Source organism: Mesoplodon densirostris, chromosome 3, assembly GCF_025265405.1.
Source record: "Mesoplodon densirostris isolate mMesDen1 chromosome 3, mMesDen1 primary haplotype, whole genome shotgun sequence".
In the NCBI taxonomy this organism is placed as follows: Eukaryota; Metazoa; Chordata; class Mammalia; order Artiodactyla; family Ziphiidae; genus Mesoplodon; species Mesoplodon densirostris.
This window is the reverse complement of record NC_082663.1, coordinates 117,463,206-117,489,497: the sequence shown is the minus strand read 5'-3', so window position 1 is coordinate 117,489,497 and position 26,292 is coordinate 117,463,206. Positions and strand designations below refer to the sequence as shown.

The window sequence follows — 26,292 nt, the reverse complement described above, 5'->3', positions numbered from 1 at the left end:
CCTTCCTAAGTCTTCTGTGATGGTGAAAGGTTTTCCCTCCTGGCTCCTCAAGATGCACCTCCTCCCTCCTGTTCCCCCTTGGGCAGTCTTCCACCTAAAAAGAGCTCTGTTGTGCATGTGATGTGTTTGCTACGTCAAGAACCATGACTTGCTTTCCTGGGCTCTTTATGGTTCTTGGAGACTTCTAGGTGCAAGGTCTTAAAGTAGAGCCTGAGGATTTAGAGAAGTTCAAGACACAGACCCTGGGGCTTCCCTGGTGGCGCAGTGGTTGAGAGTCCGCCTGCCAATGCAGGGGACGCGGGTTTGTGCCCCGGTCTGGGAGGATCCCACATGCCGCGGAGCGGCTGGGCCCATGAGCCATGGCCACTGAGCCTGTGTGTCCGGAGCCTGTGCTCCACAACGGGAGAGGCCACAACAGTGAGAGGCCTGCATACCGCAAAAATCAAAAAAAAAAAAAAAAAGACACAGACCCTTAGTCCAGGCTGCCATCATCTTTCACCTAATTTACTGCAGCAGCCTTCTAATTGGTCAACCTCCTCCTATTTTGTTCCCTCACCCCCAACCCATTTTCTGTGCTGTAGCTTTAGCGATCTTTCCAAAATAAAAAATCTAATGCATCCCTTACTTGCTTAAAGTCTGTCAAGGGCTCCCCATTGCCCTTAGGATGAAGTCTAAACTTCTCAGTATGGCCCACAAGGCCCTCAAGTGGTCCAGACCCTGCTTGTAACTCCAGCCTCCTCTCCCCCTTCCTCCCTTTTCATGCTGTGCTTCTGCCAGACTCAACTTCTTATGGTCCCAGAATAGGTCATGTTCTTTCTTACCTCCGGACCTTTACGTACACTATTCTATCTGCCTGGAATATTCTTCCCTCATACTCACTGCTCTTCTGAACAACCATGACTCCTCCAGATCTCATGTTAGATCAGTGGTTCTTAACCATTATGAATCACTCTGATGAGAACAATGGATTCGTTCCACAAAAAATAGTAAATGTGTGCTCCTGTGTGCTCATCATTTTGCATACAATTCAGGGTATAGGCTTCCCTGCTTAAGAACCTTTTAAGCTGAAACTCCTTTTCTAGCATTTAACATACTTTGTAATTGTTGGTTTACTTATCCCTCTTTCTACTAGACTGAGCTCCATGAGGGCAGGGAACATGACCTGTTCACCACTGTGTCCTCTGGGCCTTGCCCATGGGGACTGTTTGATACATGTTTGTTGAGTGAATGAATGAACAAATATCTGCCCTTGAGTAGATCATGATCTATCTGGAAGAACAGGATATGGTGTTAACAGAGGACAAAAGATGTGCAACAAACAGACATTTTCTTTTTTTTTCTTTAATTCAAGTATAGTTGCTGTACAATATTATATAAGCTACAGGTGTACAATATAGTGATTCACAATTTTTAAAGGTTATACTCCTTTTATAGTTATTATAAAATATTGACTGGGCTTCCCTGGTGGCGTGGTGGTTAAGCATACACCTGCCAGTGCAGGGGACATGGGTTCGAGCCCTGGTCCAGGAAGATCCCACATGCTACGGAGCAACTAAGCCCATGCGCCACAACCACTGAGCCTGTGCTCTAGAGCCTGCATGCTACAACTACTGGAGCCCACATGCCTAGAGCCCATGCTCCACAACAAGAGAAGCCACTGCAATGAGAAGCCCGCACACCACACCGAAAGTAGCCCCTGCTTGTTGCAACTAGAGAAAGCCTGCGCACAGCAGCAAAGACCCAATGCAGCCAAAACAAACAAACAAACAAATAAATAAAATATTGACTGTATTCCCTGTGTTGTACAATATATCCTTGTAGCTTATTTTATACCTAATAGTTTGTACCTCTTCATCTCCTACCCTATATTGCCCGTCCCCACTTCCTTCTCCCCAGTAGTAACCACTAGTTTGTTCTCTATATCTGTGAGTCTCCTTCTTTTTTGTTGTATTCACTAATTTGTTGTATGTTTTAGATTTCACATATAAGTGATGTCAAACAGAATTTGTCTTTGTCTGACTTATTTTGCTTAGTATAATACCCTCCAAGTCCATCCATGTTGCTGCAAATTTCATTCTTTTTAATGGCTGAGTAGTATTCCATTGTGTATATAAACCACATCTTCTTTATCCACTCATCTGTTGATTGGCGCTTTGGTTGCTTCCATATCTTGGCAATTGTAAATAATGTTGCTGTGAACATTGGGATGCATGTATCTTTTCAAATTAGTGTTTTGGTTTTTTTTTTTTTTTTTTTTTTAATGTATACCAAGGAATGGAATTCCTGGGTCATATGGTAGTTCTATTTTTAGTGTTTTGAGAAACCTCCATACTGTTTTCCACAGTGGTTGTACCAATTTACATTCCCACCAACAGTGGTAGGAGGGTTCCCTTTTCTCCACATTCTCGCCAGCATTTGTTATTTGTGTTCTTTTTGATGATAGCCAACCTGACAGGTGTGAGATGATACCTCATTGTGGTTTTCATTTGCATTTCACTGATGATTAGTGATGTTGAACATCTTTTCATGTGCCTGTTGGCCATCTGCATTTCCTCTTTTCTGAAAGTTCAGAGTCTGAAGTGGCTGGGCTGGGCCTCTTGAGAAAAAACAGCAGAACAGGTCTCTTGGGTTGACCTTGAATAGAGAAGGACTTATTGGGCTTATGTTCTGTTCTCTAGAAATATTTGTCAAAGTAGTGGAGGTGAGTGAAGGAGTAAGAATGACCAAGCCTTTGATGATTTCTCCCTCTTTAGAATTATCAGAGTCTGTGGATTTATGAGATGTCAAAAGAAAGCCTCTCTTCTTTCTTTCTTTCCCTGTACCAACAAATATTATTTCAGTGCTTGTTATATGTCACGCACTTTGTTAGGTGTTGAGGACAAGATCCCATCTCTCTTCGTTCTTGCTTACTGGGTAATAAGTATAAGTTGGCTCAGAATTTGGACATAGGCTTTGTTTGGGAATACTTTTATCAAAGCCATCAGTTAGGGTCAGGTTTAAATTATAGAGGGATTTATTAGAAATGACATGAGGTCTAGAGTTAGGCCACAGTTCAGATCCCAGCCCTGCCTCTTACGAGCTGTGTGCAACTGCCTCTTGATATGCCAGTTCTATAATTTATAAAATGGAAGTAATATCTAGTACCTGCTGGTACTAGACTAAATGAAATAATGTGTGTAAACCCTGAGGGCCTGCATGTAGTAGCAACTATTATTACTGCCACTTTCAGGGTTTGTTTAAACTGATGTCTTAGTTTGGTGCAGTGATTTCTACTGGTTCATAGAGATATTAAATTGCATTTTATGAGTCCTTATGATTTATATAGGTCTCCAATTTCCTATAAGGTAAATTTCTCAGAAAATACATGTCTTTGAGACCCTAGGTTTTCTTTTTTTTTTCATTTTTTCCTTGCTTGTTGGAGTTTTAAGTACTTAATGTAGAAATTAGAAACTTTTGATTCACATAAAGAAGCAAGAAAAAAAATCTCCCAAAGTCCCACCATCTAGAAAACTGTGTCTTAATGTTTTTTGGACATTTGAGACTGATGAAAATGATTTGTTCATCCCCTCAGAAAATCAAACTTTTGCCCACATATACAAATGTTTTCATGCAATTTCAGGAGTTTCCATTTGTTTACCCCCAAGTTATAAAACCCTAAGCTGACTCCCAAGCTCTAATTCCATAGAGAGAAAGCAATCAGGCCAGGCTCTGATTTCACACTCACTAAGGGCTTCTGAGTCTCTTGGTTCTTGCAGTCAGGTTGCTGGTTGCTCTTTTTTCTAAGGTCCAAGTTTTTTTTTTTTTAATTAAATTTATTTATATATTTATTTAGTTTTTGGGTGTTGGGTCTTCGTTGCTGCGAGTGGGCTTTCTCTAGTTGCGGCAAGCGGGGGCTACTCTTGATTGCCGTGCGTGGGCTTTTCATTGCAGTGACTTCTCTTGTAGAGGAGCACGGGCTTTAGAGCGCAGGCTCAGTAGCTGAGGTGCACGGGCTTAGTTGCCCCGTGGCATGGGGAATCTTCCCGGATCAGGGTCCCCTGCATTGGCAGGCGGATTCTTAACCACTGTGCCACCAGGGGAGTCCCTCTAAGGTCCAAGTTCTTAAACTAAGAATTGGCTATCTTTGATGATCTTTTGCAATATAATTACCAACTGGACCTTTATTTGTGAATGTCTTAGTAGCTGTTTGGAGAGATGAATTTAACTTCTGATTTCCTTGCATGTATGTTCTTGTTTGTCTTAGAGTAAATTCAAGAAAGAGATTGTGAGAGCCTGTTTTATAGGTAGAGGAGAAACCCACCGTGTTTTCCTGTTTCCTCTTTGCCTCTTCGTCCTGTGTCAGGGCTCTTTGTGCTAAAGCCTTTTCACTGGCTTCTACTACAGTCAGAGAGAAGAGAGAACCAACTGGGGGTCTCTGGGCTACCTGATCTGGCAGCAGTGGGAGCCGGCAACGTCCGGAATAGGTCCCCCGCCCCCACCTTTCCTCCTTATTCAGAGTCATTCATATCTAGAACTGTGTCAGGGTGGGAACTGGGGATTGGTGGAGGAATCATGTGCAGTCCATGCAGCTTGGAGGTGGGTGTCTGCAGCCCACATGCTGTACTGTACTTTATTTTCTTGGCTCCAGTGCACAGATTCCACAGAGAGAAAACAACCACCCAGGCTCCGTTTTCACACTCACATGAGGACTTCTGAATCCCTGTTTCTTGTAGTCATGTTGCCCTTCATTTCAGTCTACAAAGACACGTCTTGCCTGTCTTTTCCTTCTGAAATAAGCAGCCCTTGTTGAAGGAGCCTGGCTCTAGATAGAGCTGTGTGCCGTAGGGAGAGGACGGGCTGAGGTCAGAGACCTCAGGACTGCACATTTGGTGCCACTGCTGCCCTAGTTCACAGGTCTCTGTCTTCTCTTTTTTGGATTATTGTCAGGGCCTGCCATCTGTTCTCCCTGCCTCTGATCCAGCTTCCACCAGTACATCCAAAATTTCATTCAAAGACACCCATCTGTTGATGTCATTCCCTCGTTTAAAACCTTTCAGGGGTGCTACTCTTAGGATAAAGTGCAAACTCATTTGCATGGTTTGCTGGGCTCTGTAAGTCCTGGCCCCTCTCTGCCTCTCCAGCCTCCTTCCTCTCACTGTCACTCCACGTACCAGCCGTGCTGCCCTCTCACTGTTCCCCACATTTATTCTTTTGGCACTTTTCTATCTTTGCACTGATGATTCCTGCATCCAGCTCGTCCTTCCTCACCTCTGCTGCATGTGGAATACCCAGCTCAAATGTGACCTCCTATTAGGATGCCTTCCTGGATTCCCCAGACAGGGTTTGTTGCTCTATCGGCTGCATACTTGGGATTCAGTACACCATAGTGATTACAAGTGTGGGGCTCTAGAGTCAGACTCCCTGCTTTCAGTCCCAGCCTGGCCCCTTCCTAGATGTGTGACTGTAGGCAAAATGAATTACCTACACTCTTGTGCCTCAGTTTCTTCATCTGTAATATGGGGATGATACTAATAACACTCATAGGTTGTTGATTAAAATAGGTAACAGTTTACATGAACAAGACCAAAAGACAACCCTCAGAATGGGAGAAAATATTTGCAAATGAAACAACTGACAAAGGATTAATCTCCAAAATTTATAAGCAGCTCAGGCAGCTCAATAACAAAAAAACAAACAACCCAATCCAAAAATGGGCAGAAGACCTAAATAGACATTTCTCCACAGAAGATATACAGACTGCCAACAAACACATGAAAGGATGCTCAACATCTTTACTCATTAGAGAAATGCAAATCAAAACTACAATGAGATATCATCTCACACCAGTCAGAATGGCCATCATCAAAAAATCTAGAAACAATAAATGCTGGAGAGGGTGTGGAGAAAAGGGAACACTCTTGCACTGCTGGTGGGAATGTGAATTGGTACAGCCACTATGGAGAACGGTATGGAGGTTCCTTAAAAAACTACAAATAGAACTACCATATGACCCAGCAATCCCACTACTGGGCATATACCCTGAGAAAACCATAATTCAAAAAGAGACATGTACCAAAATGTTCATAGCAGCCCTATTTACAATAGCCCGGAGATGGAAACAACCTAAGTGTCCATCATCGGATGAATGGGTAAAGAAGATGTGGCACATATATACAATGGAATATTACTCAGCCATAAAAAGAAATGAAATTGAGCTATTTGTAATGAGGTGGATGGACCTAGAGTCTGTCATACAGAGTGAAGTAAGTCAGAAAGAGAAAGACAAATACTGTATGCTGACACATATATATGGAATTTAAGAAAAAACAATGTCATGAAGAACATAGGGGTAAGACAGGAATAAAGACACAGACCTACTAGAGAATGGAGTTGAGGATATGGGGAGGGGGAAGGGTAAGCTGTGACAAAGTGAAAGAGCGGCATGGACATATATACACTACCAAACGTAAGGTAGATAGCTAGTGGGAAGCAGCCACATAGCACAGGGAGATCAGCTCGGTGCTTTGTGACCGCCTGGAGGGGTGGGATAGGGATGGTGGGAGGGAGACGCAAAAGGGAGGGGATATGGGAACATATGTATATGTATAACTGATTTAATTTGTTATAAAGCAAAAAAATAAAATAAAATAGGCAACAGTTTAAAGTGCTTAGCACAGTGCTTGGCCATAGTTAGCACTCAATAATTGTTTTTTTAAGAAATTGTTGTTCTACTGGTACTTTGCATATACCTCTATTAAGCTCTTATCATCTCATATATTTTTATATATCTGCCCTACTAGAACAGGTGCTCCTTCTTGAGGACAGGTGCATATCTCATTCACTTTCCCTGGCGCCTGTGAACAAGTTTGCAGTAACTTGGTTGAATGCTTTATCACGTGTAGATTTGCTTTCACAGTGGAAATGGATAACAGATAGAGTGGGGAATGCTTGAAATTGGGTTTGTGGATGATCACAGACCCAGAGTTGTTGTGACCTTGATGTCAGCTGGTCTATCTTCCTCTGTGCCTGAGCCCTTCTGCTGCCTCCGGGAGCACAGACAGTGCTTTTATGTTGCCAAGACAGGGCAGGAGGCCATGTGAAAGTTAAGCACACCCTAGGCACCAAGTTCATGTCCATTTTGTTTTTGTTTTGAACTGTAGGTGACATGTCTGAGAGTAAAGCCAAGAAGATAGAAATCAAGGATGTGGATGGGCAGACCCTGAGTAAGCTGATTGACTACATCTATACAGCCGAGATTGAGGTGACTGAAGAGAACGTCCAGGTAAAATCAGCTCCAACTAATAGCTCAGTGTATTGTATATTCAGGGCCCACTGTTTTTTTTTTTTTTTTGTGGTACGCGGGCCTCTCACTGTTGTGGCCTCTCCCATTGCGGAGCACAGGCTCTGGACGCGCAGGCTCAGCGGCCATGGCTCACGGGCCCAGCCGCTCCACGGCATGTGGGATCTTCCTGGACCAGGGCACGAACCCGTGTCCCCTGCATCAGCAGGCGGACCCTCAACCCCTGCGCCACCAGGGAAGCCCCTGGGCCCACTGTTTTACATCATCACTTCATTTAACCCTCACAACAACTCAGTTGGTAACTGGAGAGGAAACTGAAGCTCCAGAGAGAGTAGGTGACTTGCCCTGGGTTACATGGCCAGGGTGAACGACCGTCAAACTCCTGCCTGCCTGACCACGGGACCCACTTTCTTAACCACTAGGCCAAAATCCCTCTGAATGAGCTTGGGCTCCAGAGCAGAAAGTCTTTAACTCATGCTGGTTTAAAGTGTTGGTGAAGGAAGAATTAGAAGCCTGGGTGACCTCTCTTCTCCTCAGTCATTATCTCATCTCAGGGATTTTGAGTATTGGCTTGTGAGGCTGTTAAAAGTTTTTCTTGTCTCACTGTTCATCAGCGAAATGCCTCTGAGCCTGTGGAGGTGCCAAGCACCAGGCTTGAGTGTCAGTAGGGGCATGTTGCGTTGAGACGAGTTGTCTGTGCCTTTTCCTCCTTTCGCCGCCCTGCCCTCATCCCAAGCCACCTGGAGGCTTGAAAGAGGAGCCAGCGAAGACACTGCTTCACCCAAAGGTGTGGATCTTTACTGTGGGGACGTGAGACATCAGCGTCATGCTTCAGAAGGGAAGATGGTTGAGGGTGTGGCCCATGGTGGAACCCTATGAATCACCAGGCCAAACACAGACGCGGGATACACTATTTCTTGTCATTAAGGATTTTACTATTTAATTTAAGTAATGGAAATTGTATGGGATATGGAGGTTTTTTCTTCCTTTTTTTTTTAAAGCAAAATTTCACCTTATTTAGGTGAATAGGCCAATATCTCTCTGGTGACCAAAATACCTATTTCCCTTATCCAGACCACCATCCCCTTTTCTAGGAATGAGGTATTTGGGAGGCCGAATTGATAATCGTGTATTGATTCCATTTGGCCCAGATGTTTGAGTGCCTCTTACATAACAGACCCTTTATTGGGCACTGTGTTTGTACCAGTGAGCAGAAGTCATTCCATTGTCTGCTTTCATGGAATTTGTGGTCTAGGGGTGAAGATGGACACTCATCAAATAAGCACACAAGTAATGTTTATGCACAAATTGTGATAAGTCCTTTGAAGGAAAGGAACAATTTGGATGAAGGAGGGAATCTAGGAAGGGCTCTTTCAGGAGATAAGATTTGAGCCGAGGACTGCAGGATGAGTGGAAGTTAGCTTGGTGTGGTGAAGGGTACTCTGCTGGGGGTGTCAGGGCCCAGGCAGACTGAGGGTCTGAGGCACCCTGCATTTGGGCCTGCAGAGCCTGCCCCAAGGTACAGACTGCTTTTGTCTCTGGCCCCTAGACAGACTTTTGGGTGGCATAGTTTCTACAGTGATCTGGTATAATTCTCCCCTGCCCTTTTAAAATTGAGGTTTATTTTATACACAGTAAAATGCATAGCCATTCCATTATTTCTGGTCTTTCCCATCCAGAGTGGAGTGGTCGAGGTCATGGTTACATACTAGGTCTAGCAGCAGAATTTAAACAGCTGAATGACTTTTGGGCAGTAACAGTAAGTGCAAAGTAATTTAGTATAAAATATGTATAGGGCATGTATGGAAAAAAATTTTTTAATGGGTGATAGTGATTTCAAATCACCATGACATTTAAATTCATTTAGGTACTTTTGAGACTGATATAAATATTGAGATGCACAAAATGCCAGAAATTACATCCTTTCAACTCTAATGAATAATGCTAGATGTCAACCTAAAAATATGCAGGGGTAAATAATTTTTAAAAATCTTGCATTAGGGTATATCAGTAACTCATTAATCATACAGTGTGGTAGGCAGAATAGTAGCCCCCAAAGATGTTCGTGTCCTAACCCCTGGAATTTTGTGGATATGTTAGGTTGAATGTCAGAGGAATTAATATTGCAGATGGAATTAATGTTGCTAATCAGCTGAACATGTGATGGGAGATTAGCTTGGATTATCCAGGTGGGCTCAGTGTAATAGCTAGGGGTATTTAAATTGAAGAGGGAGGTGGAATGAGAGAACTAGAGCGATGTGACCTGGCAAGGATTCAGTTTGATGTTTCTGGCCTTGAAGATAAGGAATGTGGGTGCCTCTAGAAGCCTGAAGGGCAAAGAAACGTATTCTCCCTCAGAACCTCCAGAAGGAACTCACCTCTGCTGACACCTTGATTTTAGCCTGGTGAAACCCATTTAGGACTTCCGACTTCCAGATGTAAGAAAATAAATTTGTTTGTTGTTTTAGGTCACTAAAACAAAACAAAAACAAACAAACTTAAAGCACTGTTTAGGGGAGATTGTAGAATTGTATAATTGGACCCAGCTTTTTTCTCCCTTTTCTACATGTGTTTATTTAATAACCTTTCTTTCCCTGTAAAGTACAAAGTGTTTACAAGCTTAGATAGTTAGAAGATGTTCCATTCTGGATCCTTTTTGCCTGGCTGGGTATTTATCTTTGCAACTTTGGTCTAACCCAGTGGTGGTCTCTACAGCACCAGTTACCTTAAGGCAGGTAGCAACAGATAGCGTAATCGGAGGACTCTGGAGAAAATGGCGTCACCATTACTTTTAAAAACTACTTTGTAGGGGTCGGGGGGAGGGAGCCAGCATGAAGACGTGCAGCTTCAGAGGGCATGCAGAACTAAAGATGAGGCAGGAATCAAGTCTGAATGGAGCCCTGGGTCCAGGCCTCAGTTGTTGTTTTTTTGCGGTACGCGGGCCTCTCACTGCTGCGGCCTCTCCCGTCGCGGAGCACAGGCTCCGGAAGCGCCGGCTCAGCAGCCATGGCTCACGGGCCAAGCCGCTCCGCGGCACGCGGGACTCCCCCGGACCGGGGCACGAACCCGCGTCCCCTGCATCGGCAGGCGGACTCCCAACCACTGAGCCACCAGGGAAGCCCCAGGCCTCAGTTTTGACGTTCATTTACACAGTACTCTTAGTCTTGCCTTTTCCCACTGCAGGGGGTCAGTCTTCTGACTGTAAAGTGAGGGCATGGGACTCAGTGACCTCTGATCAGAGAAGACTCTTACTCTGCCAGCCTCTGGTTTGTTCTGCTTCCTTCCTACTAGAGCTTCTCTGATACCCTCCCTGACATCCTGCCTCAAGGATAAGTTTTCTCATCTGTAAAACAGGAATCATAATAGTACCCATTCTGTTGGGTGGTCATGAGTTAGACTGTCTGCCTTCAAACCTTGACTCCACCATTTTCTAGCTGTGTGACCCCAAGAAGGTCCTTAACCTCTCTGTGCCTCAGTATTCTTGTCTGTATTATGGGCATAATAATCGTACTTAACCTCATAGGGTTGGCGTGAGGGTTAAGTGAATTACTATAGGTAAAGCACTTAGAGGAGTGCCACCCTGTGCCAACAGACAGTATGGGCACAGAGAGCACTGTGAACACAGAACCTTTTTCATCAAGGAGCACATAGTCTGAAGGTGGAGACAGGTGTCCAGGCAAATGCGTGCCCTCCAGTGTGGTAGGGGCCAGGGTGGAGGTACCCAGGAAGCAGGCAATGGTCATCACCCCCTTGATGAGGATGGTCAGGGCAGGCCTCACTGAGGAAGTGTTGTGTGTGCTGGGTCTTGAAAGAAGGTCTGGGAGGTCAGGCCTGCCTCCTCTTCCACCTGTCTGTGTCCCTACTGGTGTGTGAGCCCCTGGAGGGGCCTGTTGCGTTCATTTGTATGTGGGAGTAGGGAGGGGGCTGCATGTGCAGGGGCTCCCCTGAGAAGCACAATGTGGAACCTTCAGGAAACTGCATTGTTTGGAATCAGTCAGATATATGAACTATTTTCTTTTTTCTCCCTCACTTTAAACTATGGTTTGGTCAGGGGTGACCTTGGGGGAAAACAAAATAAAGAAAGTTGAGAAGAGAAAGTTTAGATCAAAATGTGGTTGCTTCTTACTGCTGTGATGTACCTGCTGAGAGTTGCTCACAAGCTGTTTATGAGGAAGTGTGTGTTGAGGATTTGGTGCACTGAGGTGGTGAGCATGGAGGCATCTGGGGAAACAAGGGGCAGAGACTTGGGCTTGGTTAAGTGACTGGAAGATGATGCCCTAAATCTCTTCCCAGCCACACATACCTTGGAGAGTCTGAGCTGCCCGCCTGTGGTGGAGGTAACAAGTCGTAACTGTTACTTATTGATACTCATTGTAAGCCAAGCATGTGTTGATTATTTCACATGCATTATTTCATTTAATTATCGTAACCACCACTGGAAGGTTCTACTATGATTCTTCTCTTACAGTCGAAGGAACTGATGCTCCAAGGGGTTAAGTGGGTAGTACCCACGGTCACACAGGTAGTAAGTGGTGGAGTTGGGGTTTGAATCCAGCTCTCTCCAGCTCACTGTGCCCTGTTGATGTGGTCAACTCGAGTTTCTTGTTAAATGAATGATCAGAATCTTGACTTCAGCTTGTAATAATTAATAATAATAAAAACCAGTTTAACTGACGAATTCCTATGCAGCAAACACTGGGTTAGCTGCTTTAAATGTATTATCTCATTTGAGCCCAACAACAAGCCTTTAAGGCAGTACTATTATTTTCATTTTACTGTTGAGGAGTCAGAGGTACAGAGAGGTTAAGTAATTTGCCTTTAGTCACATGGCTGGTAAGTGGAGAAGTCAATATTCTAAGTGACACTATACTTCAATAAAAAAATTTAAAAAGTATTCTAAGTGACACATTTAATCACAGTACTGTTTTGCTAGCCCTCCTGTTTATCTATCTGTACACCTCTCTCTCTCTCTCTCCCTCTCCCTTTCTTCTTTCCCTCAGTAGATTTTGATTTAGCACTATTTCTGTGCCAGGCCTCATGCCTGGTGCTGGCAGAGGCAGACCCCTGCTGTGTGGTGTGGGCAGAGGCCCTGGGCAGCCTTGCCACCTGGCTCTCTGGCTGGTACCCTCCCTCTGTGCATGGCCCTGCCTCTCTGAAATTCCAGGAGTAGGTGCATTCTGAGGCAGGGCATTTCCTTTTGTTTTTGTTAAAGGAAACAAACTCTGTGACGGGATATCCTCTGCTGTGTTTTCATGTTATCCGAGGGAGAGGAAAAAAAACAAAACAGTGCCTGCATGTGAAAAATGGAGGGAAGCCATTTGCAAGCTGGAGGGGAACCTGTAAACTCTGCTGAGGGTCATTCCAGGGCCTGTTTTCCCAGAATCAAAATGCTGAGACGGCGAGAGGCAAGCTGAAAGCTTTTAACCCAGGGTCGTCTTCTCTTCCTGCAGCTATTCCAGCCAAACTGCTCCTTCTCAGGTCTCAACCTCCTTCCAGGGGCCAAGCAGCACGGCCCTAGTGATTCCACCAGGACAGTCTTGTTTCCAAGCTGAGGACCTGAGCTTGGCCTCTTGTTCCTAATCTTGTTACTGCTGCCGCTTGAGGGAGTCGAGTTGCAGGCAAGATAAGAGAAGAGGAAATCCTCTTTTAGCCCTTGTTGTGGGAGAGGGAAGCAAAGACCACCTCCTGGAAGTTTTTCGCTCTCTTTTCTTTTGCAGCCTCTGGGGATTTGTGTTGACTCACCTTGTGTGCAGCCCCCAGAGCCCTACTGGATCAGGCCCCCGTTTATCCCTGAGACTCAGCATTTGAGCAGTGATACATACAGTTTAGAGGCTGGAGCCTCTAAACCCTCCTCAGCATTCTGAATCCCTTTGCTTTTCTTCATGCCTTCCTGTATGAAGCAAGTGGATTGCAGCATAAGATCAAAGAGAAGGGAGGGAAGGGCCAATTAGAGAAACCACCAGCCCCGCTCATTTTGGGAAGTCACCTTGGGAATGCTTTCAGGCAGAAGTGGACCCAAAGAGGATGGGAGGAGGGTGTGTGGAGAGGTGGAAAGCCTGATCATTTTTGTCTGCTAAGTGGGTTTTGTGAACAGTAGGGAAGTTGAAAGCTGTGTGGGTAGCTCTATCCAGGGAGGTTCTAAAAACTGAAAGTATAACCTAAGGAATGTGTTCAGAAAGTATTTATTATTTCGTTTCTTTGGATGGTTGTCATGAGCTTGAAAAATTAAGCCCCAAACTGTGCGGCTATCTTTGTGGGGAAGAAGAGGGCAGGGAGGCGGAGGAGGCGTGTGTCCCTGGCGTGATGGCATCTTGGCTTGGCGGGGATGCAATCTGGGGGCGGATTGGACTCTCAGAAATTCCTCCTCTGCAGACCTAAAAGACTGCTGTCCATTTCGGCCTCTAATCACACCTGACCTTTGGGGGCTTGCCACGCCCGAAGTAGGGTGTGTGCTGGACAGCATAGGATTACTCCTCTCCACCAGGGTTTCTTAGTGTAACTGGATACAAGTTTCTGGTCTCTGGGGTGAACAACCAGCCCAGTTTGCCCAGGAGTGAGGGCTCTCCTGGGACACAGGACTTTGAGTGCTAAAACTGGCAAAGTTTCAGCAAACCAGGATGGTTGGTCAACCTATGGCCCTAACTCTAGGCTTTATAGCTGGTGCTGGTCGGGGCAGGTGTCATGGAGGTCATTTGGGGGTTTGGAACACGACTTTCCATTCCTGGTATGTATTCAGCAAGAATGGTTAATGGTTCTCCACTTAACTCTCAGGGAGAGACTAATCTGGTCCTGGAATCTGTTTGGCTAGGCTGAGCAAGCTCACAGGTTAATTGAGTTCCCCAGTTTATGGCTGCTCCGTGGGGACGTGGCTGTCTAGTGGGGATGGAGCTCAGGTGGTCAGATTTGGAGCCTGGCTATGTTCACTTATGGTCTCAAAGTCTCCAGAACGGGTGATCTTATCTTTTTCCTTCTCTGGAATGAATCAGTGGTTCAGAAAATACCAAGGACAGGATGGTAATTTACTGCTGTATTGCTGGGGACATAGGGTAGTGGAAGAGAGAGGGCAGAGGAAGGAGAGAGGAGATGTTTTCTAGAATTTGGCTATCGTGAGGGAGAGGTTTAAGCCTGCAGGTAGGAAGAGCTTCCCTTTGAGAGCAGGCTTTTAAGCTTGGGAGCAGGACCACTGTTAGTGGAGGCTCTTGGTGGCATCTGTGTGTGGTCAGGAATGAGGAAGGGTGGCTAACTGCCCCAGTTTTTGCACTGAAAGTCCTGTGTCCTGGGAAACTCTTCGGTCTGGGGCAAACCTGGATGGCTGGTTACCCTAGTGGTGGGACAAGGCCCAAGAATGGGCAGTGGGGCAGAGATTTTGGCCTTAGCCCATGGAGGTGAGGAGAGCTAGAGATGAGGCTCAGAGCTGTTTTGGGAGACAATCAACCTCCAGAATTTAAATCACTCAAACAAACAAACAAACAAAAACTTTTGTAGTGCCCTGAGTCAAGAAATCAAATGCATTAGCAGCCCTTGTCTTCCTGGGCAAGCCCGTGTGGATGGGAATACCTGGAGTCTGGCTGGCCCAGACACTCTCCCTGAGAGTCAGGGGGGCAGCTGAGAGCAAAGGCCCAGGACACGGGGGTTGTTTTGGGGTGAAATGGATGCTGGGGGTCCCTGAGTGATGCAGTCTCAAGCCAAACTGTTCTGCTCTGATTTTTTTTTTTCTGAATTTCTTTTTGTTAAGTCACTCTCAGAACATCTACCCCTCCCACAGGGTTGGGGAGGGAGGGGTAGCAGAGATGGTGTCAAGAAGGACTCTGGCAGTGATCATGGTTTTTGATCCGAGGGCAGGCTTCGGCAGCTGTGGCAAAGTCCTAGAGAGCTTGACCAGGGTTGACAGTCTGAGCACCCATCTGGCCTGTTCAAGCTAGTCTTCCCTGGCTTTTAGGAAAAACACATGTACACACACCTGAGCAGGAACTATTTCTGTCTTCCAGGATATGGTATAAATACCCATGTGTCTCATGACCTTTTAAAAGGAAAGTTAGCTCTCCTTTTGCTGAGAATGTACTCAGAAATGTTCTTTATTATTTATCTGTTGGATGGGAGAGTAGAGTGTGTCTTTTGAGTCCCAGTGGATTTGGGGATGATGCTCTTGTTCCAGTAGATGATAAACTCTGTAAGATCAGAGGTCTGATTTCTCTTGCTTACCTACCACTGAATCACAAAGGCTGGCCCACAGGTGTTCAGTAATTAAATGGTGAATGAGCTTGTGAACAAGTCAATAAAGACCTCTGAGTGAAGACAGTAGCTAAAGGCTGTAGGGCAGTGGTTCTCAAACTTGGCTATACATTAGAAGCACCTGGGGAACTTTAGCAATATCTCACTGTCCAGGCTACACCCCATTCCTATTAAGTTGAATCTTTGGGGGTGAGACCCAGGCATCAGTATTTTTAAAATTCTCCAGGTGATTCTCCAGGTAGGAGGACCAATTTGTCTTAACTTGGGCTGCTGTAACAAAATACCACAGAGTGGATGGCTTACACAGCAGAAATTAATTTTCTCACAGTGTTAGAAGTTAGAAGTACAAGATCAAGGTTCCAGCTGATTGAGTTTCTGGTGAGGACTTTCTTACTTGATTGCAGAAGGCCACCTTCTCCTTGTGTCCTTGCATGGTAGAGAGAGAGAGAATTCTGGTATCTATTTCTCTTCTTATAAGGGCACCAGCCCTGCTGGATTAGGGCCCCACCCTTCTGACCGCGTTTAACCTATCTTCAAATACTGCCCAAATTTGGGGTTAGGGATTCAACGTATAAACTTTTGCGGGGGACACAAACACTCAGCCTATAAGGGTCTTGTTACTCAAAGTGTGGTTTATGGACAAGCAGCTGCAAGCATATCCTGGGTACTCATTCAAAATGGAGGCTCTTGGGCCCCACCCTAAAGCTACTGAGTCAGAATCTGCATGTTAATAAGATCCCAAGGCGAATTCATATACACATTAGCCACTGGGAGGCACTGCTGGGCTGTAGGGAGACAGAGAATCTGTTGGTGCTTAGGGTCCATGAAGTGGAGAGTAGTGGGGACTAAGGGTGGGTTTGCCTCAAAGTCTAGGCCGAGAAGTTTGGACTTACTTGGGCAGGTAGTGGAGAGCTGTGCAAAGACCTTGAGCTTGGGTGTGGTCTGATTAGAACACTGCTTTGGGGAGATGAGACCCTGGCGGTGGGATCCTGCAAGTCAGAATGTCACCTTCTCTTCCAGGTGCTGCTCCCAGCAGCCAGCTTGCTGCAGCTCATGGATGTTCGCCAGAACTGCTGTGACTTCCTGCAATCTCAATTGCATCCCACCAATTGCCTGGGTATCCGCGCGTTTGCAGACGTGCACACCTGTACTGACCTCCTGCAGCAGGCCAACGCTTATGCAGGTAATGGGGAGCGGGGTGGCTGTACCTCTCTGAGCTTGTGGATTTAATAACCTGGTCTGTGGTGGACTCCTCAAAGATGATGAGAAGTGCGCTCTGCTATGAACAAGTTATAATTTAGTCAGGGAGACAAGACACAGGTGGAAAGATAATTAACAATAGAACAGCTCAGCTCATTGCCAAGTGGAATGTGATTAATTGTCAGATGAATGGTACAGACAGTGATTTTCACGAGAGAAGAGGAAGGAGATCTGAGAAGACTTCGTAGGGAAGAGTAATTTGAGCTAGGTCTTGAAATAAATCTTTGTCATTTAGGAAAATTTCTATTTTGATCAATGTGTTCTATGACCACGATTTGGAAAAGTCAAATACTATTGCAAGGCTTATAATGATAAGTAAGAGTCTCCTGCTCTGCTTTTCCACATGAAGTCTTGCTCTCTAGAGCCACTCACTTGCAATTCTAAAAGAATTAAAATACATGTGCTGATTTAGCTAAAAGCTGATTTGTCTGATATTTACCTCTATTTACCTAAATAAAATGTTTGTACCACTATTTTTGGATTTACTAGTTTTAGATGTTATCTGTTGACTTCTCACAGGAGAATAATTGTGCTTTCATAGACGTCCCCCTCATATACATACACTGTTCCCCTCTCTTTATTCTTCTAACATCATTTCTACAGCTGAGATAAGTTATAATTAGTTTTTTATCAGAAAACTTTTTATTCAGTAAGGCAGTTAATAAAATGCTTTTTCTTTTACACAGTCACTGCTACAACCGCTAACTCTTGTAAGACAGATACACTGAACAGTCTTCTCAGTATATCAGATAATCTGTTGAGTCCATTTTATTTTTCTTGGCGACATTCTCCCTGCTAGAGCTTGTCATCTTGCTATTTTAATGGGGTTTTTGGAGGGAGTAGTGATGAACATGAATGTTCAGCCCACCATGTTTAGCTGGAAAGAAGTCTTCATTGGTATTTATTTCAACTTGAGGATGAAGGTCATGAGTGACCTAGGAAACAGATCTGGTCATATGAATCAATAGATTCAGTCACGGCCACCTCCTTCCCTTGCAGTAAAGCCTCTCATTCTTCCCCCTGCCCAAACAACTGCCAGCGTCGCTGCTGTCTGTTCTGTGTCTCTTGTCCAGCTAATGTCTGGAAGTTAACTGAGGACCTGCTGGCTGCCCACCAGCCAGCTCCCTGTGCTGTGTTAGCCCCTTGATCCACAAGTCAACAAGCATTTCTTCTGTTCTTCAGCATCCTTTTTTGCTCTTATCAAGCCCCAGACCCCAGGAGCCTACACAGACTCTCATTTCTTCCCGAGGTCTGTTTCTGAGGACACAAACGGGACCAGTTGTTAGGATGATGTCAGTGATGATGATTTTTGTGAAGGATATTCCCCAGTCACCCCAATTCTGAATTCCTCTGACTCTTCCTGGCCCTAATCCTTGACTCTCCTGTTTCTCTGCTGTCCCTCCTGTGTCTGCCTTTCCCAGCGTTGTACCCCACTTCCTTTCTGTTCTCAGGGAGCCGTCGCTAGTCCAGCCCTCTCTAGTCCAGCTACTTTCTTGAGGGATGTGTTCAGACTTTGCTTCAGCAGGAGCTGAGAGCGTGGCCCAGGCCCAGGTCAGCGTGTGGACATCTGCTGGTGCAGTGGCAAAGGGAGAGTGCTTAGACGCCAGAAGGTCTCTGTCTCTCTTCCTGGTCTCCCCTCCCCAGCCCTCTCCTTCTATAGAGTGCACGTGCTTACATGCACACAGCAGGTATCACATCCTTTTGTAGTTGGCTTACAAGGTCATCTGAGGTTTGGGCCGTGTACCGAACCCCACCTTTAACAAAGCCTCCCAGGTTCTTCTGACTTGGCTCTCCCCTACTTTCAAAATCTGTGTTTTCTCCCTTTGCCCTTTTCACTGTCTGATGGTGAGACTCACCTGTGGGAGAGTGGGGAGGATGCAGTTGGGAACATATTATGGTCTTGGTGCTCCTGGGTCCTGATCTGGGCATGGTGATTGGGGTCTGCAGCATTGTGGGTGTGTGTAGGCAGTGTCCTGGTGAATTACTTTTAGCTAGCGTTTACTGAGCTCTACTTCGGGTCACGTTCTAGGCTAAGCATTTTATGTGCATTTAATGCATACAACAGCTGAGGAAACTAAGGCACAGAGGGGCGAAGTAATTTGTTGAGGTCATCTGGAAGAGACAGAGACAGGATTCAAACCCAGACAGTGTTTACTCCAGAGCCATGTTTTTTTTTGTTTTTTTGTTTTTTTGTTTTTTTTTGCAGTACGCGGGCGTCTCACTGTTGTGGCCTCTCCCGTTGCGGAGCACAGGCTCCGGACGCATAGGCCCAGAAGCCATGGCTCATGGGCCCAGCTGCTCCGCAGCATGTGGGATCTTCCTGGACCAGGGCACGAACCCGCGTCCCCTGCATCAGCAGGCGGACTCTCAACCACTGCGCCACCAGGGAAGCCCCAGAGCCATGTTTTTAACTGCTGCATTCTGTGGCTTCCAGGCCCAGTTTGGACGTAGAGTGGCTCTGTGAATCAGTAACTGTGGAGTGTTGGTGGCTAGAGCTGGCATTTTCCATTGGAAGTGTGAGTCTCGAAGTCTGTGCCATGCAGTTACCAAATCCCAACAACCAAGCAGTGTAGACAGACGGCCAGCTGTCTCTGCTAGATGTGGGGTGTTTAGTCATCTTGGGGTGGAGAAGTGAGACGTGGATATCTTCTCTTCCCCCTTGGGAGGCTGCCTCCCAGGAGCACGTGGAGGCAGCCCCCTCACTGCATGTGTGAGTCCTCCTCCTTTCCCTGTCTCGGTCAGCGTGACCTAGGGCTGAGAGCCTTCTGCCTGTTGTTCAGGCCTTCTGTGGAGCCTGGGACCAGCTCCTGGATAGTTTTCTTTGCAGCCGTCAGCTGTGCGCAGCAGGGAAAATAAAAATCATATTTTTAAGGTAGTGTGGTAACGCAGAGGTTGATAAGACCATGATGAGAAGACAGAAGAAGCAGTGTGAAGGTAAGACTTCACACGGTGCAGTGCTTAGAGAAGGAAATAAAAAATGATTATCTGGGCTTCCCTGGTGGCGCAGTGGTTGAGAGTCCGCCTGCTGATTCAGGGGACACGGGTTCGTGCCCCGGTCCGGGAAGATCCCACATGCCGCGGAGCAGCTGGGCCCGTGAGCCATGGCCGCTGAGCCTGCGCATCTGGAACCTGTGCTCCACAGCGGGAGAGGCCACAGCAGTGAGAGGCCCGCGTACCGCAAAAAAAAAAAAAAAAAAAAAAAAAAAAAAAATTATCTGTGCTCACTCCCTCGCACCCACCCACTGCTGTGGGCCTGCTCTGTGTCTTTGATCTTGCACCTATTGACTTGAGATGGAACCTGGTGGCTCTGCCATTGCTACCTGCTGAGACAGAGCAACCACCTCGTCCCATTTTAACTGTGGGGGTTTGGGTACTGGCCAGAGTCACACACAAGGGGCAGTGTCAGGCCCTGCGGTCACAGGCTTCCCTGGCCCGCCGATGCCTCGAGTTAGGAGGTATTTTAGCCCACAGACTACGAGGAGACCCTCCAGATCAGAACCAGGGGTCACACCAGCCAACACTTTGGAGCTGAGTGGCCCTGGGCCTGTTTTCTTCTCTCTCTGATGGGGGTAGTTCATCCTGCCTTGTTTCCAGGATGGTTTGGGGGTTGGGGGGACAGGGAGGAGAGCCCCCTGCAGAAGTAGGTGCCACCCAGGGCCGTGCTCTGGAGCCTCCTTGCCACTCACGCCGTCTGTAGGAAGAGAGCCTCAGAGCTGGGACCTGGTGGAGAGATGGGACTCCTCGGGTCACCACCACTGCCCCTGCTGCAGACTGCGTGTACTTTGGGGGAGGAGGACCATTTCCAGAGCTTCTGATTGTGGTTCCTCTGTATGCAGATACACAGCTGGGTATGTCCTGCCTCCCCCTCTTCCCTAGTCTCTGGCCAGCTGGCCTCTGCCTTCACCTGTCCATAGCCCCAAGCTGTGCCTCAATTCTGTTCCTCTTCCTTCTCTAAGATGAGCTTTCTTTTTCTGTTTTTATTATTATTGCTATTGTTATTGCTATCTTAATACAAAACCACCTGTGATTATTACAGAAGCAGCCGACAGGCAGAAAGAGCAGGAAAAGCGCCACAATCCTACCCAGAGGGAGTCACGGGCAGCGCCCTGGTATATAGCTTTCCCAGTCTTTTTCATTCCACGTGTATGTTTTCCAGCCTAAAAAAATCTTAGCAGTATATTCTGAACAACTTTCCATATTAGCAGACATATTTCTATACCATTATTTTAAAACTTTAGAGAATGCATTCAATAAAAGCAACTTGTACCCATGATAAAAGTTTCAAACAGGACACAAAGTATAAAATGCTCAGCTGATCTTCTCCCAGCCCCTCTTAAGGGAGCAGGGGACTCTCTTGGGTATCCCTACAAAATATGTATATATTATGCTTTTTAACTTACACAAATAGAAGCCTTATGTACTCATTATACTTAAAAATTTTTTTTTTTTTACTTAATACAATATCTTGGAGTTCTTCGCAGACCCTTGTGTATGGCTACATCTTACTGTTTTTGTCTACTGCATCATAGGGATGAATTGTAATGAACTACAATTTATTTAACTAGTCCTCTCTTGATGAACATTAATGTTACCAGCTTTTTTCTTTTACATAAAATACTTTAGCAAGAATTATTTTATGTAATATTTTGGAGTAAACTTGCTGCTTTGTAAGTAATAGTGAGCTTGTACCTGTAGAGTACCATCTTAGCAGCATAAAGTACCTGAAAGAGAGTGAGCATTAAAAAAAGATACTGCCAAATTGCTCTCTAAAAGAGGAACTACTTTTAAGGTCGATGATGGCCTTCTGATAAGTCTTCATACCCCTGGCGAAGGTGGACACAGCATGGCTCTGCCAGGCTGGAGCACGACCTCTTTCCACCCTATTTGATTTCCTGTTTGGAATGGGCCTTTTTCTTCCTGCTGTGGCAGTCCCTTCTGCTTCCTCTGGGTCCAGTTTGCCCTTCAGGGTTATGCCCCCAGATTTTTGCTGTGATATATATTATTCTGGGCTGGGGGAGGGTGAGCCCCATAGTTAGAAGCTGACTGCTTAGACCCTTGCCCCCAGCTGATGGTATCATAGTTCTCCTGGGTAACTGGGAAAAGGACCCTAGTGTTTTGCACAGCCTGTTTCTTTTTCTTTTTTAAAAAAATTTTTATGGGAGTATAGTTGCTTTACAATGTTGTGTTTCTACTGTATAGCAAAGTGAATCAGCTATATGTATACTCATATCCCCTCTTTTTTGGATTTCCTTCCTACTTAGGTCACCACAGAGCATTGAGTAGAGGTCCCTGTGCTATACAGCAGGTTCTCATTAGTTATCTATTTTATACATAGTATCAATAGTGTATATATGTCAATCCCAATCTCCCAATTCATCCCACCCCCTCCCCCTTGGTATCCATACGTTTGTTCTCTACGTCTGTGTCTCTATTTCTGATTTGTAAATAAGATTGTCTATACCAATTTTTTCAGATTCCAAGTATGCATTAATATACAATATTTGTTTTTCTCTTTCTGACTGACTTCATTCTGTATGACAGTCTCTAGGTCCATCCACATCTCTACAAATGACCCAATTTCGTTCCTTTTTTATGGTTGCGTGATATTGCATTGTATATATATGTACCACATCTTCTTTATCCATTTCTCTGTCAATGGACATTTAGGTTGTTTCCATGTCCTGGCTATTATAAATAGTACTGCAATGAACACTGGGGTGCATGTGTCTTTTTGAATTATGGTTTTCTCTGGGTATATGCCCAGTTGTGGGATTGCTGGGTCGTATGGTAATTCTATTTTTAGCTTTTTAAGGAAGCTCCATACTGTTTGCCACAATGGCTGTATCAGTTTACATTCCCACCAACAGTGAAAGAAGGTTCCTTTTTCTCCACACCCTCTCCAGCATTTATTGTTTGTAGATTTTGTGATGATGGCCATTCTGACCAGTGTGAGGTGATATCTCATTGTAGTTTTGATTTGCATTTCTCTAATAATTAGTGATGTTGAGCATCTTTTCATGTGCCTCTTGGCCATCTGTATGTCTTCTTTGGAAAAATGTCTGTTTGGATCGTATGCCCATGTTTTGATTGGGTTGCTTGTTTTTTTGATATTGAACTGCATGAGCTGTTTGTATATTTTTGGAGATTAATCCTTTGTCACTTGCTTCATTTGCAAATATTTTCTCCCATTCTGAAGGTTGTCTTTTCATCTTGTTTATGGTTTCCTTTGCTGTGCAAAAGCTTTTAAGTTTAATTAAAGCTCCCATTTGTTTATTTTTGTTTTTATTCTCATTCCTCTAGGAGGTGGGTCAAAAAAGATTTTGCTGCAATTTATGTCAAAGAGTGTTCTGCCTGTGTTTTCCTCTAAGAGTTTTATAGTGTCTGGCCTTCCATTTAGGTCTTTAATCCATTTTGAGTTTATTTTTGTGTGTGGTGTTAGGGAGTGTTCTAATTTCATTCTTTTACATGTAGCTGTTCAGTTTTCCCAGCGCCACTTATTGAAGAGGCTGTCTTTGCTGCATTGTATATTCTGGCCTCCTTTGTCATAAATTAGGTGACCATATGTGTGTGGGTTTATCTCTGGACTTTTATCCTGTTCCATTGATCTATATTTTTGTTTTTGTGCCAGTACCATATTGTCTTGATTACTGTAGCTTTGTAGAATAGTCTGAAGTCAGGGAGCCTGATTCTTCCAGCTCTGTTTTCCTTTCTCAAGATTGCTTTGGCTATTCAGAGTCTTTTGTGTTTCCATACAAATTGTAAAATTTTTTGTTCTAGTTCTGTGAAAAATGCCATTGGTAATTTGATAGGGATTGCATTGAATCTGAAGATTGCTTTGGGTGGTGTAGTCATTTTCACAGTATTGATTCTTCCAATTCAAGAACATGGTATATCTCGCCGTCTGTTTGTGTCGTCTTTGATTTCTTTCAACAGTGTCTTATAGTTTTCTGTGTACAGGTCTTTTGTCTCCCTAGGTAGGTTTATTCCTAGGTATTTTAGTCTTTTTGTTGCAGTGGTAAATGGGATTGTTTCCTTAATTTGTGTTTCTGATCTTTTGTTGTTATTGTATAAGAATGCAGGAGATTTCTGTGTATTTTGTATCCTGTGACTTCTTATATCTCACTGTTATTCTTTCCAGGGACTGCTTAATATTTAACTTCAGAGGCTTGGGCCCAGGTTTATGGGGACTTTGTTGTTTGGTAATTGGATGGCCATGCACTGGACCATCAGCAGAGCTGGTTGGGAGGGATATTAATGGGACCCTGTTAATGAAATGGCAGTTAAAATTCTTTGGACATTTTGTTCACATCAGTCTGCCAAAGCTGAGCTGAAACCCTCCAGCCATGGGATGGAAAAGCCATCGAATTTCATGTGTTTGTGGAGAGAAATGGCCTTTTTTTTCGATTGATAGAGTCATTTGAGACCATGGAATGAAGTAATTAAACTAAGGGCAGCAAAAAACTTTGACAAAGCATTTTAAAACACATGAACCTCTGACTCACTGAGGGTCATCTTGTGAAATTGCTGCCTCCAACTTGGCATCCTAAAGTAATAATGGTGGTGATGATCATGGTGGGAGTTTCTACCGTTTCTGAACACTTGCAAGGTGCCAGGCATGGTGCTACACACTTCATAACTATAAGTGGCCACATAACTATCAGAAGTAGTTATTACTTTCCCAACTTATAGATGAAGAAATGGAAACCCCAGAGAAGTTTAGTAACTTGCTCCAGATCACATAGTTTGTGAGTGGCAATGCCAAGATTCATGATGAGGCTGTCTGTCTCCAGGGCCTGTGCTCTGAGCCCACTGTTTATTTTCACATCTTCCCAGGCCAGTTCAGCCTCTCTGTCCATGGTGGTTGCCTCACTCCTACCTCTGCTTCTACCTTGAAGGTGGCAAGTGAAGCATTAGTGCAGACACAGGTATTTTTTGTTGTTAGTTGTTCTCCTTGTTGGAATTTTAGGAAACTTCCCTGTTCCTTCCATACTCTGGAGAACAGGAAACTTTTTTGTGTTGAATCAGTAGCACTGATAACTGGGTAGTTTTGATATAGCCCTTTGCTCTGTGTGTGTGTGATAGAGAGAAAGGGGAGGTACAACATATATACTTCTGGAATTAGGTGGACATGGAAAGAGAGATTGTATCCCACCATCCCAGGGAGAGTGGAGTCAGTGAAATTTAGAGTCTGAGGGCTGGTGGTCATGACCCCTTGTGGGAAGAGGTCAAGGTAGATCTGTGTTACTTCTCTGTGGGAGCTGAGCCTTCTCCCTGGAGCAAGGAAACTGTGGGCCCTGAAAGCCAAATATTGATTCAAGAAAGCTTACCTCTGCCCTCCCAAAATAGGATAATGGAGAGAGAAATTTAAATCAGCTGTTTTCTCTTTTTTACCCTGCTAAAGTGTTTTGATTCTGTTTGTGTGTCCACCTGTGTCAGCTATTCTTTCCTGGGGGCATGATCAGTGGTTCCATTCAGAGGCACTCATACCTTTTTTTCTGGGGCCACTGGCCCTGGAATAACTGGATTCATTTCGTCTCTGCAGGTCAAAGAAGTCATAGATGGGTTATTGTCTGGGCTTGTAGTTTTGTTTTTTTTTTTTTTTGCGGTACGCGGGCCTCTCACTGTTGTGGCCTCTCCCGTTGCGGAGCACAGGCTCCGGACGCGCAGGCTCAGCGGCCATGGCTCACGGGCCCAGCCGCTCCGCGGCATGTGGGATCTTCCTGGACCGGGGCACGAACCCACGTCCCCTGCATCGGCAGGCGGACTCTCAACCACTGCGCCACCAGGGAAGCCCTGGGCTTGTAGTTTAAATGAACCTGATCAAAGGCTTAGGTTTATTTCATCCCATCAAGAGGGAGGAATGGACTTGGGACTTGCTTGAGAGGTTGCCTGAGCCCTAAGCAGTCCTGAAGAATGGACAAGGAAGCACAGTAACTGCAGAGCTCAATATCTGCAGACATTGTCCTGGACACTGAGGATTCACATTCACATAGACAGACTCAAATAAGACAGACCCTACCCTGAGAGGAAGATCTCAGGTGGTAAGACAGGTTGACTAGCAGTATGAAAATTTTAATTTCCTATTTGGGTGGCTTTGGGAACACAGAAGAATATCACAGCATCTAGCCTGGAAGACAGGTGGATTAGAGAAAGATTTCAATCCAAGGGTTGGGTCTGAGATTTGAATCCGGGTCTGAGATTTGAATCCATGTCTGATGCCAAAATGTTTAGAACACTACTACTCTAAGATTTTTTTTTAAAGAAATATCTTTAGATTCCTGTTTCTTTCTTTCTCTGCAGTATCCCTAAGAGGGATTCTTAGGGTACTCTGATGTCTATATTGAATTTTACCAAAATGGCTTGCTCAGGACAAGTTTTTATTATCTTGAGGACTATAATACTTAACAGAATGTTTGTTATTATATTCAGACAGCTTTAATTTCAAAACCTGGCTCTACCACTTTACTGCCGCATGATACTAAGCTCATAACTTAGGCTTTCCAAGCCTCCATTTCTCCATC

The 26,292-nt window shown here is 45.0% G+C and overlaps 1 protein-coding gene across 1 annotated transcript in view; it reads left to right on the top strand.

Annotated features, from left to right (window-relative positions):
• The window catches only part of KLHL3 (kelch like family member 3), a 113,612-nt gene that overhangs the window by 36,386 nt on the left and 50,934 nt on the right, over positions 1 to 26,292 (top strand). The window contains exons 4-6 of the mRNA XM_060091967.1: positions 7,140 to 7,261; positions 16,532 to 16,694; positions 18,457 to 18,459. Of these exons, the coding sequence (XP_059947950.1) occupies positions 7,140 to 7,261; positions 16,532 to 16,694; positions 18,457 to 18,459 (288 nt within the window). The remainder of the gene's footprint in view (positions 1 to 7,139; positions 7,262 to 16,531; positions 16,695 to 18,456; positions 18,460 to 26,292) is intronic.